The sequence below is a fragment of the Anomaloglossus baeobatrachus genome, chromosome 4, assembly GCF_048569485.1.
Source record: "Anomaloglossus baeobatrachus isolate aAnoBae1 chromosome 4, aAnoBae1.hap1, whole genome shotgun sequence".
Classification (NCBI taxonomy): Eukaryota; Metazoa; Chordata; class Amphibia; order Anura; family Aromobatidae; genus Anomaloglossus; species Anomaloglossus baeobatrachus.
Genome location: NC_134356.1, coordinates 9,267,844 through 9,288,551, shown reverse-complemented (window position 1 = coordinate 9,288,551; position 20,708 = coordinate 9,267,844). Strand labels below are relative to the sequence as shown.

The 20,708-nt window shown below is 46.4% G+C and overlaps 1 protein-coding gene across 1 annotated transcript; it reads right to left on the bottom strand.

Moving 5' to 3' along the window:
- Positions 1-4,746: 4,746 nt before the first annotated feature.
- BID (BH3 interacting domain death agonist) lies at positions 4,747-15,148 on the bottom strand. The gene is made up of 5 exons (XM_075341961.1): positions 15,094-15,148; positions 6,114-6,295; positions 5,794-5,945; positions 5,454-5,654; positions 4,747-5,170 (listed from the first exon to the last, which is right to left on the bottom strand). Exons 2-5 carry the CDS (start codon positions 6,277-6,279, stop codon positions 5,165-5,167), a joined length of 525 nt encoding a protein of 174 aa, XP_075198076.1. The 5' UTR covers positions 6,280-6,295; positions 15,094-15,148; the 3' UTR covers positions 4,747-5,164.
- Positions 15,149-20,708: the final 5,560 nt, after the last annotated feature.

Here is a 20,708-nt window from a genome sequence, read left to right as displayed (position 1 = left end):
ACATGATGGAGGCGATGAGGACACAGGAGGGCATGATGGAGACAAGGACACAGGAGGACATAATGGAGACAAGGACACAGGAGGACATAATGGAGACAAGGACACAGGAGGACATGTTGGAGATGATGAATACACGCGCAATGACGTGATGCGGACACTATGGAGGCGATGAGGAAACGAGACATGATGGAGGTGATAAGAACACGGCGACATGATGGAGGCGATGAGGACACAAGAAGACATAATGGAGACGAGGACACAGGAGGACATGATGGAGATAAGGACGCACAATGAAGTTATGCGGACATGATGGAGGCGATGAGGACATGATGGAGACTACGAGGATGCAGGGGGGACATGATGGAGGCGATAAGGACATGATGGAGACTACGAGGATGCAGGGGGGACATGATGGAGGTGATAAGGACATGATGGAGACTACGAGGATGCAGTGGGGACATGATGGAGGCGATAAGGACATGATGGAGACTACGAGGATGCAGGGGGGACATGATGGAGGTGATAAGGACATGATGGAGACTACGAGGATGCAGGGGGGACATGATGGAGGTGATAAGGACATGATGGAGACTACGAGGATGCAGGGGGGACATGATGAAGGTGATAAGGACATGATGGAGACTACGAGGATGCAGGGGGACATGATGGAGGTGATAAGGACATGATGGAGACTACGAGGATGCAGGAGGACATGATGGAGGTGATAAGGACATGATGGAGACTACGAGGATGCAGGGGGACATGATGGAGACTACGAGGATGCAGGGGGACATGATGGAGACTACGAGGATGCAGGGGGACATGATGGAGACTACGAGGATGCAGGGGGACATGATGGAGACTACGAGGATGCAGGAGGACATGATGGAGGCGATGAGGACATGATGGAGACTACGAGGATGCAGGAGGACATGATGGAGGTTATAAGGACATGATGGAGACTACGAGGATGCAGGGGGACATGATGGAGGTGATAAGGACATGATGGAGACTACGAGGATGCAGGGGGACATGATGGAGACTACGAGGATGCAGGGGGACATGATGGAGACTACGAGGATGCAGGGGGACATGATGGAGACTACGAGGATGCAGGAGGACATGATGGAGGCGATGAGGACATGATGGAGACTACGAGGATGCAGGGGGACATGATGGAGACTACGAGGATGCAGGGGGACATGATGGAGACTACGAGGATGCAGGGGGACATGATGGAGACTACGAGGATGCAGGGGGACATGATGGAGACTACGAGGATGCAGGGGGACATGATGGAGACTACGAGGATGCAGGGGGACATGATGGAGACTACGAGGATGCAGGGGGACATGATGGAGACTACGAGGATGCAGGGGGACATGATGGAGGTGATCGGGGTGCGGAGCTGATCTCACACATTATCTGCTATGATAAGTGATAGACATGTGCCGGCTCCTGCAGACATATCACTGGATATAAACTCCTCTCATAATAATCCTCTTATTCCAGACGACCTGAAAACTGCGACGTGGACATTTAAAAAGTGAATCTTCTAGAAACAGCAGAGAGATTCCGATATAATCAGGTGATGAGCAGGAGGGATTTACCTCAGGACGACATTACTGGGATGTGGAGATCAGTGGAGGGTGGGGATGTGTTACCCCAGTATAGCCAGGAGGGGGCCTCAGTCACGCATTGGAGAGAATAGTAAGTCCTGGAGTTTATATGGAGGACTATTGTGTAAGAATCAGTATTTCGTGACACATGACCGTAAAGTGATCCGGTCACCTCAGCAGATCTCCAGTGATGGAGTCCGGATCTGTCTGGATTATGAGGCCGGGCAGCTGTCCTTTTATGAGTTGTGTGACCCCATAAGTACACACCTTCACTGCCGCCTTCTCCGAGCCCCTCCATGCTGTGTTATCGATGGAGGAGCTGTGAGGAATCCGCATCATAGATGAAGTCTGCCAAGAGACTGGTAACGTCACAGGGAGCAAAATCTGATTGGTGAAGCTTTTATCCAATAGGATGTGGCGGTGGGGGTGGATCTCCGCTTCCTGTTTGACTGTAGATGTATTTTTACGTTGTTTCTTGTAGTTTCTGCGCAGTTTTTTTCCTATTATTGTAGGCATCTGTTAGTGTCACCTGTTTGTACAATGATGGGGTGCAGCCACAGGGGGGCACATTGCAGCCCTCAGAGGGTCCCGGACCCCCAGTTGATGCCACTTTTCACTTTCTCCTAAGTTACTATGTAACGGATGAGAATTATGAGAGTAATAATGATACAGATCCGTCACATTATCCTCACACCGCACTGATCTCGCCGTCACCACCTCCAGCCCTCAGGCAGATTCCCCCACTGCGGGGCTTAGGCCACCGGCCTTTTACCTTCTCCTACACTGCAACACACACACAATGTTCACTACTGAACGCTGCTGCGCAATCAATGACGAATGACATCCTGATGCATGTGATGTATAGACAGCAGTCTTTGTGTCTCCTGTGTCTCCTATATGTTGTATATACAGCAGTTCCGGTGACTCCTATGTGATGTATATACAGAAGTACCGGTGTCTTCTATGTAATGTATATGCTGCAACCCTGGTGTCTCCTATGTGATGTATATACAGTAGTCACTGTGACAGCTATGTGATGGCTATACAGCAGTCCCAGTGTCAACTATGTGATGCATATGCTGCAAACCCAGTGTTTCCTATGTGATGTATATGCACCAATCCCAGTGTCTCCTATGTGATGTATATGCAGCAACCCCGATGTCTCCTGTGTGATGTATATGCAGCAATCCCGATGTCTCCTGTGTGATGTATATGCAGCAATCCCGGTGTTTCCTATGTGATGAATGTGGATCAGTGTCGGTGTCTCCTACGTGATGTATATGCAGCAATCCCGATGTCTCCTGTGTGATGTATATGCACCAATCCCGGTGTTTCCTATGTGATGAATGTGGATCAGTGTCGGTGTCTCCTACGTGATGTATATGCAGCAGTTCCAGTGTCTCCTATGTGATGTATATGCAGCAATCCCAGTGTCTCCTATGTGATGTATATGCAGCAATCCCGATGTCTCCTGTGTGATGTATATGCAGCAATCCCGGTGTTTCCTATGTGATGAATGTGGATCAGTGTCTGTGTCTCCTACGTGATGTATATGCAGCAATCCCAATGTCTCCTGTGTGATGTATATGCAGCAATCCCGATGTCTCCTATGTGATGTATATGCAGCAATCCCAGTGTCTCCTATGTGATGTATATGCAGCAATCCCGATGTCTCCTATGTGATGTATATGCAGCAATCCCGATGTCTCCTGTGTGATGTATATGGAGCAATCCCGGTGTTTCCTATGTGATGAATGTGGATCAGTGTCTGTGTCTCCTACGTGATGTATATGCAGCAATCCCAATGTCTCCTGTGTGATGTATATGCAGCAATCCCGGTGTTTCGTATGTGATGAATGTGGATCAGTGTCTGTGTCTCCTACGTGATGTATATGCAGCAATCCCAGTGTCTCATATGTGATGTATATGCAGCAATCCCGATGTCTCCTGTGTGATGTATATGCAGCAATCCCGGTGTTTCCTATGTGATGAATGTGGATCAGTGTCTGTGTCTCCTACGTGATGTATATGCAGCAGTTCCAGTGTCTCCTATGTTATGTATATGCACCAATGTTGATGTCTCGTACATGATGCTTTAGTTTCCTCGAATGTTACGTGAGCAGTGATGAACTTTTCACTGTGTTCACAACAACTTACTGGAACGAGATCGTCACAAAAAGTTGACCGCCCCAAACTGATGCAAACCTGGAAAAACAGTTGTGAGTAGCAGCATCAGCGATGCCATCCACCATCACACGTCTCACCAAAGAGAAGCAGTTCACTGCTTACATTAAAGCAGTGGTTCCCAGACTCCAGTCCTCACGACCCCCTACAGGTCATGTTTTCAGGATTTCCTTAATATAGCACAGGTGATGCCTTGATAATGATTCCACCACCTGTTCAATAGTAAGGAAATCCTGAAAACATGACTTGTTTGGGGCCATGAAGACTGGAGTTTGGGAAACACTGCATTAAAGGATCCGCTCTCGTCTCACATTTATAGTTATCCCCCCCCATGGTCGCCATTTGTCTTTTTTAAATCTAGGTTTAAACCTCTGTGAGCAGTGGTTAGGCCAGAAGTGTCGGCGGTGAATAGAATTTTGTTTTCTGGCCTTGTTACAACTTCTAGGCTACAGACCGTATCTAGTCCGTAACCCGGAGACTCCCCGCGCTCCTCCGCACAATTATCAGCAAATGTCTATGTTTGATAAGTAATATTATTTCATTATTTCACTGTGGAGCTTTAGATCATATATAGAGGACAAGGCCGGAAGCCTGCTGTTTCCTAGCTCTGGTTGCTATGGTCACCATGAGGCCTAGTGCAGGCTGGAAAACGAAACCAGCGATGCTCATGGCAACCAGATCTTCTCAGCTGAAATCACCGATCTGATTGGTTGTTAGAAATCCATAAATCATAAAAAACAACTGTTTTTATTATTTTGGCCAATTTCGCACCTCCTCGTATTTCTACTGCCATTTTGTGGGATATTTTAAGCTTCACCGATAAGAAACTCAACAACGACCCCTTTCCCCGATAAAATGCCCATTTTGTCGTAATTTGCATAAGCTCCACCCACTTCGAGGGGCAGTCCTGTAAACGGCTGACATTTTGAGGGAGTGCAATAGAAAGTTTTTAAAAATTTATTACAATGTTTCGACAACAATAAAAACATTCATTAACACTTTCCTCCTCCGCTCCGGACAGCTGAAAGTACAAAAGTATTCCTCAAAAATGGTGGCGGTCCTATAAAAGGACCATAAACCTGAGCGTCGTCATTGTGGCTGAGCCAATCAGATTGGCAGGAAGAAGTGACATCACTTCTGGCTTTGGTGATGTCATGGCATTTCGGAGCTGGAGGGTGGGGGATGGGGGGGGGGAATGGGGGGGGATGGGTGCTTCACAATTGGTCATACAACGGATTTCAGGTGAAGGATTCTGACAAGATGGCCGACTTTACAGCATGTGGTAACAATAGTAGGGGGAGGATGGCGGAACCAATAGCTTCACATTTCTTTGCAGCGCTGCGGTTGGTGATTGTCAGCGCTCACCCCTGCCGAAAGAAAAAAAAAAAAAACTATTAGGATTCAATTTTTTGTGACTGCATGCTCCCTCAAAAGGGAATCGGCAGCTGGTGCTCCCAGAGGAATCTCCAAAAATGTTCATAAACCCAGAGGAGGGGTAGGAGGGAGATGCAGCTGCAGGATCAAATGCTGCAAGAGGAGCAGTGAAAAAAAAAAAAAAAAAAAAGACCATTGTTCCCCCCCCCTCCCCCACAACTGGAAGACCCGCCCACTCTGCGCCATGAGACGGCCCCTTTAACCCTCCGTGCTCACCTGTCGGGTCAGTTGATCTATACAGGACCTGTAGTTACTACTGATGAAGGTCAGCGCTGTAGAGTAGCAGTCCTGCAGTAAATTGGGGACGTTGCTGCCAACTTTGCTGGTTAAAGACATTGCGATGGCCACCGTAGCCCTCTCCAGGTCCATCCCGGGGGGAAGGTTGTGTAGTGATCGCTTTACGGCATCTGCAAAACGCTGCAAAAATAGTCCTGGTTACGGAAAGTCTTAAAGAATGGGAGGATGAGGGCGCTATATAAACACAGGGCAGGCCTCTCTCTACATTGCCTGTAGCCAGAGCTGCATTCACAGTTCTGCCGCCCACTTCTACACTTACATCCTCGGTCAGGGATTTGTTGAGAATATCGTTCACTAAACACTCCACAACTTCAGCTTTAATGGTCCCTTCTTGTTCAAATTGGTCCCCGAGCTGAGCCAACTGGGCCCCGATCCTGCGGCAGAGGTCCTCATCGATCTCCGGCTCCGGCCCTGAGGGACACACACGACCGTCACTGTCCGCAGTCAGGTTACAACAGCCGGAGAGGATTTATCACCATTATTCCCCTCATCCAAACAGCAGCTATAAGGGCGGAGCGCGGCCTCATCCCCATATATATATATTGGCCGCAATCTGCTCAGTCCCGAATAAGTTCTTACCTCCATCCGTCTGAAGTTCACGAAAGCTTATTCCGGTGTGACTGTCCGTCTGCAGGTCGCCATCTTTACTGAGAGCCTGCACTATACACTGGAGCTCAGACCGGAAGTCGGGGTCACTGATCTTCTGACATTCCAAGAAGGCGACGAAAATCAGTTCTGCACTCATCCTTCTAAGAAGAGGCCTAAAGAGGAGGAGCGCAAAGGTGCAGAAAAAGACCAAGCATAACGCAATACCTGCACATAGGAGCAGTATTATAGTAGTTATATTCTTGTATATAGGGGCAGTATTATAGTAGTTATATTCTTGTATATAGGAGCAGTAGTATAGTAGTTATATTCCTGTACACAGGGGGCAGTATTATAGTAGTTATATTCTTGTATATAGGGGCAGTATTATAGTAGTTATATTCTTGTACATAGGGGGCAGTATTATAGTAGTTATATTCTTGTACATAGGGGGCAGTATTGTAGTAGTTATATTCTTGTACATAGGGGGCAGTATTATAGTAGTTATATTCTTGTACATAGGGGCAGTATTATAGTAGTTATATTCTTGTACATAGGGAGCAGTATTATAGTAGTTATATTCTTGTACATAGGGAGCAGTATTATAGTAGTTATATTCTTGTATATAGGAGGCAGTATTATAGTAGTTATATTCTTGTACATAGGGGGCAGTATTATAGTAGTTATATTCTTGTACATAGGGGCAGTATTATAGTAGTTATATTCTTGTACATAGGGAGCAGTATTATAGTAGTTATATTCTTGTACATAGGGAGCAGTATTATAGTAGTTATATTCTTGTACATAGGAGGCAGTATTATAGTAGTTATATTCTTGTACATAGGGGGCAGTATTATAGTAGTTATATTCTTGTACATAGGGGCAGTATTATAGTAGTTATATTCTTGTACATAGGGGCAGTATTATAGTAGTTATATTCTTGTACATAGGAGCAGTATTATAGTAGTTATATTCTTGTACATAGGGGCAGGATTATAGTAGTTATATTCTTGTACATAGGGGCAGTATTATAGTAGTTATATTTTTGTATATAGGAGGCAGTATTATAGTAGTTATATTCTTGTACATAGGGGCAGTATTATAGTAGTTATATTCTTGTACATAGGAGCAGTATTATAGTAGTTATATTCTTGTACATGGGGCAGTATTATAGTAGTTACATTCTTGTACATAGGGGGCAGTATTATAGTAGTTATATTCTTGTACATAGGGGGCAGTATTATAGTAGTTATATTCTTGTACATAGGGGGCAGTATTATAGTAGTTATATTCTTGTACATAGGGGCAGTATTATAGTAGTTATATTTTTGTATATAGGGGGCAGTATTATAGTAGTTATATTCTTGTATATAGGGGGCAGTATTATAGTAGTTATATTCTTGTATATAGGGGCAGTATTATAGTAGTTATATTCTTGTACATAGGGGGCAGTATTATAGTAGTTATATTCTTGTACATAGGGGCAGTATTATAGTAGTTATATTCTTGTATATAGGGGCAGTATTATAGTAGTTATATTCTTGTACATAGGGGCAGTATTATAGTAGTTATATTCTTGTATATAGGAGACAGTATTGTAGTAGTTATATTCTTGTACATAGGGGGCAGTATTATAGTAGTTATATTCTTGTACATAGGGGCAGTATTATAGTAGTTATATTCTTGTACATAGGGAGCAGTATTATAGTAGTTATATTCTTGTACATAGGGAGCAGTATTATAGTAGTTATATTCTTGTATATAGGAGGCAGTATTATAGTAGTTATATTCTTGTACATAGGGGGCAGTATTATAGTAGTTATATTCTTGTACATAGGGGCAGTATTATAGTAGTTATAGTCTTGTACATAGGGGGCAGTATTATAGTAGTTATATTCTTGTACATAGGGGCAGTATTATAGTAGTTATATTCTTGTACATAGGGGCAGTATTATAGTAGTTATATTCTTGTACATAGGGGGCAGTATTATAGTAGTTATATTCTTGTACATAGGGGGCAGTATTATAGTAGTTATAGTCTTGTACATAGGGGGCAGTATTATAGTAGTTATATTCTTGTACATAGGGGCAGTATTATAGTAGTTATATTCTTGTACATAGGGGCAGTATTATAGTAGTTATATTCTTGTACATAGGGGCAGTATTATAGTAGTTATAGTCTTGTACATAGGGGGCAGTATTATAGTAGTTATATTCTTGTACATAGGGGGCAGTATTATAGTAGTTATATTCTTGTACATAGGGGCAGTATTATAGTAGTTATAGTCTTGTACATAGGGGGCAGTATTATAGTAGTTATATTCTTGTACATAGGGGCAGTATTATAGTAGTTATATTCTTGTACATAGGGGCAGTATTATAGTAGTTATATTCTTGTACATAGGGGGCAGTATTATAGTAGTTATATTCTTGTACATAGGGGGCAGTATTATAGTAGTTATAGTCTTGTACATAGGGGGCAGTATTATAGTAGTTATATTCTTGTACATAGGGGCAGTATTATAGTAGTTATATTCTTGTACATAGGGGCAGGATTATAGTAGTTATATTCTTGTACATAGGGGCAGTATTATAGTAGTTATATTTTTGTATATAGGAGGCAGTATTATAGTAGTTATATTCTTGTACATAGGGGCAGTATTATAGTAGTTATATTCTTGTACATAGGAGCAGTATTATAGTAGTTATATTCTTGTACATGGGGCAGTATTATAGTAGTTACATTCTTGTACATAGGGGGCAGTATTATAGTAGTTATATTCTTGTACATAGGGGGCAGTATTATAGTAGTTATATTCTTGTACATAGGGGCAGTATTATAGTAGTTATATTTTTGTATATAGGGGGCAGTATTATAGTAGTTATATTCTTGTATATAGGGGCAGTATTATAGTAGTTATATTCTTGTACATAGGGGGCAGTATTATAGTAGTTATATTCTTGTACATAGGGGCAGTATTATAGTAGTTATATTCTTGTACATAGGGGCAGTATTATAGTAGTTATATTCTTGTATATAGGGGCAGTATTATAGTAGTTATATTCTTGTATATAGGGGCAGTATTATAGTAGTTATATTCTTGTATATAGGGGCAGTATTATAGTAGTTATATTCTTGTACATAGGGGGCAGTATTATAGTAGTTATATTCTTGTATATAGGGGCAGTATTATAGTAGTTATATTCTTGTACATAGGGGGCAGTATTATAGTAGTTATATTCTTGTATATAGGGGCAGTATTATAGTAGTTATATTCTTGTACATAGGGGGCAGTATTATAGTAGTTATATTCTTGTACATAGGGGCAGTATTATAGTAGTTATATTCTTGTATATAGGGAGCAGTATTATAGTAGTTATATTCTTGTATATAGGGGGCAGTATTATAGTAGTTATATTCTTGTACATAGGGGGCAGTATTATAGTAGTTATATTCTTGTATATAGGGGCAGTATTATAGTAGTTATATTCTTGTATATAGGGGCAGTATTATAGTAGTTATATTCTTGTATATAGGGGCAGTATTATAGTAGTTATATTCTTGTACATAGGGGGCAGTATTATAGTAGTTATATTCTTGTATATAGGGAGCAGTATTATAGTAGTTATATTCTTGTATATAGGGGGCAGTATTATAGTAGTTATATTCTTGTACATAGGGGACAGTATTATAGCAGTTATATTCTTGTACATAGGGGCAGTATTATAGTAGTTATATTCTTGTACATAGGAGCAGTATTATAGTAGTTATATTCTTGTATATAGGAGCAGTATTATAGTAGTTATATTCTTGTATATAGAGCAGTATTATAGTAGTTATATTCTTGTACATAGGGGCAGTATTATAGTAGTTATATTCTTGTATATAGGGGCGGTATTATAGTAGTTATATTCTTGTATATAGGGGCGGTATTATAGTAGTTATATTCTTGTATATAGGGGCGGTATTATAGTAGTTATATTCTTGTATATAGGGGTGGTATTATAGTAGTTATATTCTTGTATATAGGGGCGGTATTATAGTAGTTATATTCTTGTATATAGGGGCGGTATAGTAGTTATATTCTTGTATATAGGGGCGGTATTATAGTAGTTATATTCTTGTATATAGGAGGCGGTATTATAGCAGTTATATTCTTGTATATAGGAGCAGTATTATAGTAGTTATATTCTTGTATATAGGGGCAGTATTATAGTAGTTATATTCTTGTATATAGGAGCAGTATTATAGTAGTTATATTCTTGTATATAGGGGCAGTATTATAGTAGTTATATTCTTGTATATAGGGGCAGTATTATAGTAGTTATATTCTTGTATATAGGGGCAGTATTATAGCAGTTATATCCAGTAATGCTATTTTTAATATACTTTGGGTTTCAGTTCCTCTGCACTTTGTTACTTATGAATGGATTGCACATGATGGCGGTATATACACTGATGCATTATATTTGAGCTGCAGTGTATCAGCCATTTTTTCTCTACATCAGTTATACAGGTAACTATTTCATCACAATGTAATTCCTTTTTTATACAAAGGGATGATTATAGGCAAGGGGAGGGGGGGGGGACCCATGATATTTTTGGCTGAATTCCAGGGACTTTGCCATTATGACTAATGTGAGGGGTAACTCGGGAAATTTTTAGGTCTGAATTAATAGCATCGCTGCTCAGCCATAAACCCCCTTTGGGCCGTCCGGTTGCGGTGACCTAAGACTTCCCATTGAGAACAATCATTTCAAGGATCAATACAATAATTTGCCTGGAACTGAATATACAGCGATGGTGACGCTGATCGCGCAGGATCAGGACCGGAGTCGCTCCGCTCTCGGCATCCAGAGCATTGAGCATCGCTCTTCATAGACACATTCTCACCGACAGCATTTCTATGGATCTACAAACTGCCATATATCTGCATTATGGAGCCACCCATAAAAAGAACAAAAAAATGGTACTGACCCGATGACCCCTGCAAATCCGTCAGGTGCAATTATAGGACACTATATTATAGGATATATGGAATGATCACATGATCTATGGTACAATAAGGCTAATTCCTCGAGTCTTTCTCACCTCCGAATATTTCTATCTGTGATGTCATTGGTCCAGGAAACACCCAGCTCTTGTCTCTACACGAGATAACTGAAGCCTTGTACAGGAGTCACCACCAAAACCACAGAATTGAGCAAAACATGTACTACCGAAAATAACCGGGAGGAGGCGTGCAGTAAACCACATCAGCACTGGCTGCAGGGGTCAATGCAGACCCCATAGCGGTTCCCCAAACATTTTTTTTTTCTTGAGGAAAAAGAACAGAACAAGCCATCCTAACAATGACTGATTGGGGGCCGGTAATGATTGAAAGGTCCCAGATTGGTGGGGTCATCTCACTCCAGCCTCCAGGGGGCATAAGCAGTGACCTTTCTTCTAGGTATCACCCCTCTTACCTGTGCATTGACTATTTACATCAGGAGGAAACAGGGACAATTGCGTTATTAAAGTTAAGCTCCACAGCCTGACCCCTGGGGGGTACAGGAATGATTCCTTAGGTCATAACCCCCTTCGCCCCTCCCCGATTATATGCGCCCCCTAATCACTCCCTGCAGCAGCACAGTTGTTGCTTTGTGACCCTGGCTCAGATTTTTGGACGGTTCAGTTGCGGGACATTGCGCGGCCTCTAATGTCACCGAGGTTGGGGAATCCCGTTGCTTTCTATGACAGATTAGACATTTTTCCTGCTTCCTGTTCTAGGACAAGTGACAGTAAAACGTGAGGACTCCTCTGACCTGACAGAATCACAGATAAAGCCTTACTCGCGCCCCGACCCCCCCTTTCTAGAGCGGGCTGGGACGTGTAGTACCTCAACTGCTAGAGACGAACAGGCCAAATAATAAAGCAGGACCGCAACATGGAAAGTGAGAGTCTGCGGTCACACTGGTGCGTGATCACATCTGCCCGGACCGGCCTCTGACAGGAAGAGGTCAGCCGCATGTAATTCTATGTATCTGAGCCGCTCCCGCCACCGGCAGCCGGTCCAGACAACGAGAGTCACCTGTGCGGCCAAACAGACAGGAGCCCCGCAGCCTATACTACAGGACCAGCAACTATGCCCGTCACTGCTGTATCTAATCCCATCCTGTGTGATACTGTCTGCTGAGCTGTGTATCTAATCCCATCCTGTGTGATACTGTCTGCTGAGCTGTGTATCTAATCCCATCCTGTGTGAAACTGACTGCTGAGCTGTGTATCTAATCCTCTCCTGTGTGATACTGTCTGCTGAGCTGTGTATCTAATCCCATCCTGTGTGATACTGACTGCTGAGCTGTGTATCTAATCCCATCCTGTGTGATACTGACTGCTGAGCTGTGTATCTAATCCTCTCCTGTGTGATACAGTCTGCTGAGCTGTGTATCTAATCCCATCCTGTGTGAAACTGACTGCTGAGCTGTGTATCTAATCCCATCCTGTGTGATACTGACTGCTGAGCTGTGTATCTAATCCCATCCTGTGTGATACTGACTGCTGAGCTGTGTATCTAATCCCATCCTGTGTGATACTGACTGCTGAGCTGTGTATCTAATCCCATCCTGTGTGATACTGACTGCTGAGCCGTGTATCTAATCCCATCCTGGGTGATACTGTCTGCTGAGCTGTGTATCTAATCCTCTCCTATGTGATACTGTCTGCTGAGCTGTGTATCTAATCCTCTCCTGTGATACTGTCTGCTGAGCCGTGTATCTAATCCTATGTGATACTGTCTGCTGAGCTGTGTATCTAATCCCGTCCTGGGAGATACGGTCTGCTGAGCTGTGCATCTAATCCTATCCTGTGTGATACTGTCTGCTGAGCCGTGTATATAATCCCGTCCTGTGTGATACTGTCTGCTGAGCCGTGTATCTAATACTCTCCTGTGTGATACTGTCTGCTGAGCTGTGTATCTAATCCTCTCCTGTGTGATACTGTCTGCTGAGCCGTGTATCTAATCCTCTCCTGTGTGATACTGTCTGCTGAGCTGTGCATCTAATCCTCTCCTGTGTGATAGTGTCTGCTGAGCTGTGTATCTAATCCTCTCCTGTGTGATACTGTCTGCTGAGCTGTATCTAATCCTCTCCTGTGTGATACTGTCTGCTGAGCCGTGTATCTAATCCTATACTGTGTGATACTGTCTGCTGAGCTGTATCTAATCCTATCCTGTGTGATACTGTCTGCTGAGCTGTATCTAATCCTATCCTGTGTGATACTGTCTGCTGAGCTTTATCTAATCCTATCCTGTGTGATACTGTCTGCTGAGCTGTATCTAATCCTATCCTGTGTGATACTGTCTGCTGAGCTGTATCTAATCCTATCCTGTGTGATACTGTCTGCTGAGCTGTATCTAATCCTATCCTGTGTGATACTGTCTGCTGAGCTGTGTATCTAATCCTCTCCTGTGTGATACTGTCTGCTGAGCTGTATCTAATCCTCTCCTGTGTGATAGTCTGCTGAGCCGTGTATCTCATCCTTTCCTGTGTGATACTGTCTGCTGAGCTGTATCTAATCCTATCCTGTGTGATACTGTCAGCTGAGCCGTGTATCTAATCCTCTCCTGTGTGATACTGTCTGCTGAGCTGTATCTAATCATATCCTGTGTGATACTGTCTGCTGAGCTGTATCTAATCCTATCCTGTGTGATACTGTCTGCTGAGCTGTATCTAATCCTATCCTGTGATACTGTCTGCTGAGCTGTATCTAATCCTATCCTGTGTGATACTGTCTGCTGAGCTGTGTATCTAATCCTCTCCTGGGTGATACTGTCTGCTGAGCTGTGTATCTAATCCTCTCCTGTGTGATACTGTCTGCTGAGCCGTGTATCTAATCCTCTCCTGTGTGATACTGTCTGCTGAGCTGTGTATCTAATCCTCTCCTGTGTGATACTGTCTGCTGAGCCGTGTATCTAATCCCATCCTGGGTGATACTGTCTGCTGAGCCGTGTATCTAATCCTATCCTGTGTGATACTGTCTGCTGAGCTGTATCTAATCCTATCCTGTGTGATACTGTCTGCTGAGCTGTGTATCTAATCCTCTCCTGGGTGATACTGTCTGCTGAGCTGTATCTAATCCTATCCTGTGTGATACTGTCTGCTGAGCTGTGTATCTAATCCTCTCCTGGGTGATACTGTCTGCTGAGCTGTGTATCTAATCCTCTCCTGTGTGATACTGTCTGCTGAGCCGTGTATCTAATCCTCTCCTGTGTGATACTGTCTGCTGAGCTGTGTATCTAATCCTCTCCTGTGTGATACTGTCTGCTGAGCTGTGTATCTAATCCTCTCCTGTGTGATACTGTCTGCTGAGCCGTGTATCTAATCCTCTCCTGTGTGATACTGTCTGCTGAGCCGTGTATCTAATCCTCTCCTGTGTGATACTGTCTGCTGAGCCGTGTATCTAATCCTAGCCTGTGTGATACTGTCTGCTGAGCCGTGTATCTAATCCTCTCCTGTGTGATACTGTCTGCTGAGCCGTGTATATAATCCCGTCCTGTGTGATACTGTCTGCTGAGCTGTGTATCTAATCCTCTCCTGTGTGATACTGTCTGCTGAGCTGTGTATCTAATCCTCTCCTGTGTGATACTGTCTGCTGAGCTGTGTATCTAATACTCTCCTGTGTGATACTGTCTGCTGAGCTGTGTATCTAATCCTCTCCTGTGTGATACTGTCTGCTGAGCTGTGTATCTAATCCTCTCCTGTGTGATACTGTCTGCTGAGCTGTGTATCTAATCCTCTCCTGGGTGATACTGTCTGCTGAGCCGTGTATCTATATCTATATGCAGCTGATATACCCGGGTTCCATGTCGTATCTATCCCCCAGACACATCCATTCATTTCCCCCCATTGCTCGGCCCCGGCTCTGCTGTATCTGCCCTCAGCAGACCCCGGTGACCAGGAGCCGCCCAGAGAGGTCAGTGCGAGGAGGACCTACCTGCAGCCGCTCTGACACCTCCGCTTCCTGCCTTACTGTGCTCCTCCCCCTACTGGTCACAAATGGTACAACCCAGGGACAGCCCCCAGCCACGCCCATTAAAGCTACACACACCCAAACAGGAGCCGCAGCTGACAGCAACCGACCATGGAGAATGAATGAGACAGTGTCACACAGCAGAGGATTAGATACACAGCTCAGCAGACAGTATCACACAGGAGAGGATTAGATACACAGCTCAGCAGACAGTATTACACAGGAGAGGATTAGATACACGGCTCAGCAGACAGTATCACACAGGAGAGGATTAGATACACGGCTCAGCAGACAGTATCACACAGGAGAGGATTAGATACACAGCTCAGCAGACAGTATCACACAGGAGAGGATTAGATACACAGCTCAGCAGACAGTATCACACAGGAGAGGATTAGATACACAGCTCAGTAGACAGTATCACACAGGAGAGGATTAGATACACAGCTCAGCAGACAGTATCACACAGGAGAGGATTAGATACACAGCTCAGCAGACAATATCACACAGGAAAGAATTAGATACACAGCTCAGCAGACGGTATCACACAGGAGAGGATGAGATACACAGCTCAGCAGACAGTATCACACAGGAGAGGATTAGATACACAGCTCAGCAGACAGTATCACACAGGAGAGGATTAGATACACAGCTCAGCAGACAGTATCACACAGGAGAGGATGAAATACACAGCTCAGCAGACAGTATCACACAGGAGAGGATTAGATGCAGCTCAGCAGACAGGATCACACAGGAGAGGATTAGATGCACAGCTCAGCAGACAGTATCACACAGGAGAGGATGAGATACACAGCTCAGCAGACAGTATCACACAGGAGAGGATTAGATACACAGCTCAGCAGACAGTATCACACAGGAGAGGATTAGATCCACAGCTCAGCAGACAGTATCACACAGGAGAGGATGAGATACACAGCTCAGCAGACAGTATCACACAGGAGAGGATTAGATACACAGCTCAGCAGACAGTATCACACAGGAGAGGATGAGATACACGGCTCAGCAGACAGTATCATAGAGGAATCCTCATGACAGACAGTATTTCCGGAGGTTTCGTCCCTGGCGCTCAGTTGCTCCATCAGTTGGCGGGCCCCAACATCGGGTTGAGCTTGTGAGGGTTATGGGTTATATACAGCTGCTGGTGAGTGACCCCCTCCATGGATGAGAAGCCCCCACACATTGCGAGTGACCCCCTCCATGGATGACAAGCCCCCACACATTGTGAGTGATCCCCTCCATGGATGACAAGCCCCCACACATTGTGAGTGATCCCCTCCATGGATGACAAGCCCCCACCTATTGTGAGTGATTCCCTCCATGGATGACAAGCCCCCACACATTGTGAGTGATCCCCTCCATGGATGACAAGCCCCCACCTATTGTGAGTGATTTCCTCCATGGATGACAAGCCCCCACACATTGTGAGTGACCCCCTCCATGGATGAGAAGCCCCCACACATTGTGAGTGACCCCCTTCATGGATGACAAGCCCCCACACATTGTGAGTGATCCCCTCCATGGATGACAAGCCCCCACACATTGTGAGTGACCTCCTCCATGGATGAGAAGCCCCCACACATTGTGAGTGACCCCCTCCATGGATGACAAGCCCCCACACATTGTGAGTGACCCCCTCCATGGATGAGAAGCCCCCACATATTGCGAGTAACCCCCTCCATGGATGAGAAGCCCCCACACATTGTGAGTGACCCCCTCCATGGATGACAAGCCCCCACACATTGTGAGTGACCCCCTCCATGGATGAGAAGCCCCCACATATTGCGAGTAACCCCCTCCATGGATGAGAAGCCCCCACACATTGTGAGTGACCCCCTCCATGGATGACAAGCCCCCACACATTGTGAGTGACCTCCTCCATGGATGAGAAGCCCCCACATATTGTGAGTGACCCCCTCCATGGATGAGAAGCCCCCACATATTGTGAGTGACCCCCTCCCTGGATGAGAAGCCCCCACATATTGTGAGTGACCCCCTCCCTGGATGAGAAGCCCCCACACATTGTGAGTGACGCCCTCCATGGATGAGAAGCCCCCACACATTGTGAGTGACCCCCTCCATGGATGAGAAGCCCCCACACATTGTGAGTGACCCCCTCCATGGATGAGAAGCCCGCACACATTGTGAGTGACCCCCTCCATGGATGAGAAGCCCGCACACATTGTGAGTGACCTCCTCCATGGATGAGAAGCCCCCACACATTGTGAGTGACCCCCTCCATGGATGAGAAGCCCCCACACATTGCGAGTGACCTCCTCCATGGATGAGAAGCCCCCACATATTGCGAGTGACCCCCTCCATGGATGAGAAGCCCCCACATATTGCGAGTGACCCCCTCCATGGATGAGAAGCCCCCACATATTGCGAGTGACCCCCTCCATGGATGAGAAGCCCCCACATATTGCGAGTGACCCCCTCCATGGATGAGAAGCCCCCACATATTGCGAGTGACCCCCTCCATGGATGAGAAGCCCCCACACATTGTGAGTGACCCCCTCCATGGATGAGAAGCCCTCACACATTGCGAGTGACCCCCTCCATGGATGAGAACCCACCACACATTGTGAGTGACCCCCTCTGTCACGAACCCCCGGGGGGTCACTCAGAAATCCCCCGCGCTGGCTACCAGTACGTCACAATCGGGGGGTAACAAGTGGGGGGTCACCCCTCCTTTATACCTCCCGACCGACAGACAGAGCACGTGACGCGCTCTCTAGCGCCCCTCTTATAGTCAGGCCAATTATGGAATTGCCCGACAATAAGCAAGGAGGCCGCTATACTACTTATGCCGATTATTGAAGGGTCCCCGGTGAGAGTAGGGTATATATTCCCCCGACCTCCGCGGGCGGAATATATAAAACCTCCCCGAATCTCACTGGCCTCCCCACAATAATCCTTGGCACAACTCGCTGCCACCAACCGCTTCACGGTAACTATTAGCCGAACACACAGACGTGGGATTCAAGATCGAGATAACAGAACAGCCCAAGATTAATTATATAATTTAATCAGCCTAAAGCACACTAGAAACTACAATATATACAATAGGGAATCTACAGAATATACATATGTCAGAGTACAGTTACAATCAAAGCATGGGTTACAAACAGGCATACACAGTTCCAGCAGTTACCTTGTGCGTCTGGCCACAGGGGGGCGCTGTAGGCCAGGTTTCTAGGATCCTTCCCACAGATGTTTCCTACACGTGACCCCCAGCGAAAGAACCCTGGAAAATGGCCGAAGTAGGGTTATCAACCTGGGCAAATCCAGGTCCCCTCCTACCTTAGTGACCTCAGAGGGAGCACTGCTCCACCCCTGGCTGGAGTTATGGACAAAATCCACAACATGGAATATGGCCATAACTTGGCCTGGGAGCGTCGTAGGCGGACGCCGACGCTCTCATTGTGACAGCTATGAATTTAGCTACGGAACGAGAGGACTCATGACTTGTCTACTAGTTCCCCATTGGCTGATATCACGCCTGGGGTATTTCCCCAGGTCCTGCTCCCATAAAAAGGGTGTGCCAGCATCGTCCGCATGCGGAGACACCATTTTTATGGTTGCCATATTTATCGGAAATATGGCTTGCGAGATATGAACCATTTTTTACTGGAGTCGTTCTGTCTGGATACTTCCATAGCCTTGCTAATTAGATAGCAGCCCCTACTACAGGGTCACGGCAGGGAGTCATCCTGTGTCCATTGTTCCCACGTCACCTAATCTCCATATCACAGGAGATGGCTGGGATGTGACACCTTCACAGATGCTGGACCTCTGAGAACAAGAAGGGAGGGGGCACTGCCATGGAGTGATGAGAGCGATTATGACTGGAAGTCATAATTCATCTTCATATCCCAGGGTTTGCCTCACACCTCCCCCCTTTTGAGGGCGCTAGGGGGCAGCACACTCCGGTGTTCCCCCGTGCGCCCGTCCGCGACCTCTCCTTGTCGGGACAGCCCGTCTGCGTTACCGTGGTCCCGGCCCCTTTTGTGGCGAATGGTGAAGTTGTATTGCTGGAGCGCAAGGCTCCATCGCAACAATCGCCCATTCGTCCCAGAGACAGTGTGTAACCAGCTGAGGGGATTGTGGTCCGTCTCCACGATGAAGTGGCGCCCGTATAGATAGGGTTGCAGACGCTGCAGGGCCCACACTATGGCCAGGCACTCCTTTTCCATCGTGGAATAGGCCACTTCCCGTGGTAACAGCTTCCTGCTCAGGTACAAGACTGGGTGCTCTTGGCTCGCAGAGTCCACCTGGCTGAGCACCGCACCGAGGCCGAAGTCACTGGCGTCGGTCTGTACTACAAACGGCCGCGTGAAGTCGGCTGCCTGTAGCACGGGCGGGCTGGACAGGGCGTCCTTTAGGGCCCGGAAGGCTGTCTCGCAGTCCATTGTCCAATCGACTGCAGAGGGCAGCTTCTTCTTGGTGAGGTCCGTCAAGGGCTTTGCCAGGCTACTATAGCATGGAACAAACCTCCTATAGTACCCAGCGGTCCCCAAGAAGGACATCACCTGCTTCTTGGTCCTGGGGGTGGGCCAGGATGCGATGGCTTCCACTTTCTCAGGCTCGGGCTTCAGTGTTCTCCCGCCTACCCGGTGACCGAGGTACTGGACCTCGCTCATGGCCAGCTGACACTTTCCCGGCTTGATGGTCAAACCTGCCCGGTGGATCCGCCTGAGCACCTGTGCTAGATGCTCTAGGTGGTCCTCCCAGGTGGGACTGAAGACGGCAATGTCATCCAGGTACGCGGCCGCGTACCCTTCAAGTCCCTTGAGCAGGGTGTTGACCATCCGCTGGAAGGTGGCAGGGGCATTCCTCATCCCGAATGGCATCACCGTGGACTCGTACAGTCCAAATGGGGTAATAAAGGCAGAGCGTTCCCTGGCCTTGCGAGTCAGGGGGATCTGCCAATATCCCCGGCTCAGGTCCATGATGGTCAGGTACTGAGCCCCGGCCAACTGATCGAGCAGGTCATCGATGCGTGGCATTGGGTACGCATCGGCGACCGTGACAGCATTGAGCCCCCTGTAGTCCACGCAGAACCGAGTGGTTCGGTCCTTCTTAGGGACGAGGACTACAGGCGAGGCCCAAGCGCTGTTGGATGCCTGGATCACCCCCAGCTTCAGCATCTCGTCAATCTCCTGGCGCATGTGTTGCTGCACCTCCAGGGAGACCCGATATGCTGAACGCCGGATCGGGGGATGATCCCCAGTGTCCACGTGATGGACAGCCAAGTCAGTCCTTCCGGGCTGGTTGGTAAACAACCCCCGGAAGGGGTGTAGGGTGGCCCACAGCTGGGACCGTTGGTCTTCCAAGAGCTGGTGGCCAACCTCCACATCCTCAATGGATCCGCCTGCCCTAACCTGGGCTAGCATATCCAAGAGGGTTTCCGCTTCTCCCTCCTCGGGCAGGTTGCACACGGGGAGCGCACATGCCTCCCGCTCATGATGTGCCTTCATCATGTTCACATGGAAGGGCTTCCGCCTTCCACGGGCAGGGTCCAGGGTGACCAGGTACGTCACAGGGTTGAGCTGCTGGTA

Bases quoted from the DNA above. Each gene is read 5' to 3' on its own strand.
- BID (XM_075341961.1), bottom strand. From the start codon at position 6,279: ATGAGTGCAGAACTGATTTTCGTCGCCTTCTTGGAATGTCAGAAGATC. The intron at 5,946-6,113 runs GTAAGAACTTAT...TGTGTCCCTCAG, and splicing joins TGAACTTCAGACGGATGGAG to GGCCGGAGCCGGAGATCGAT. The intron at 5,655-5,793 runs GTAAGTGTAGAA...CTATTTTTGCAG, and splicing joins ACAAATCCCTGACCGAGGAT to CGTTTTGCAGATGCCGTAAA.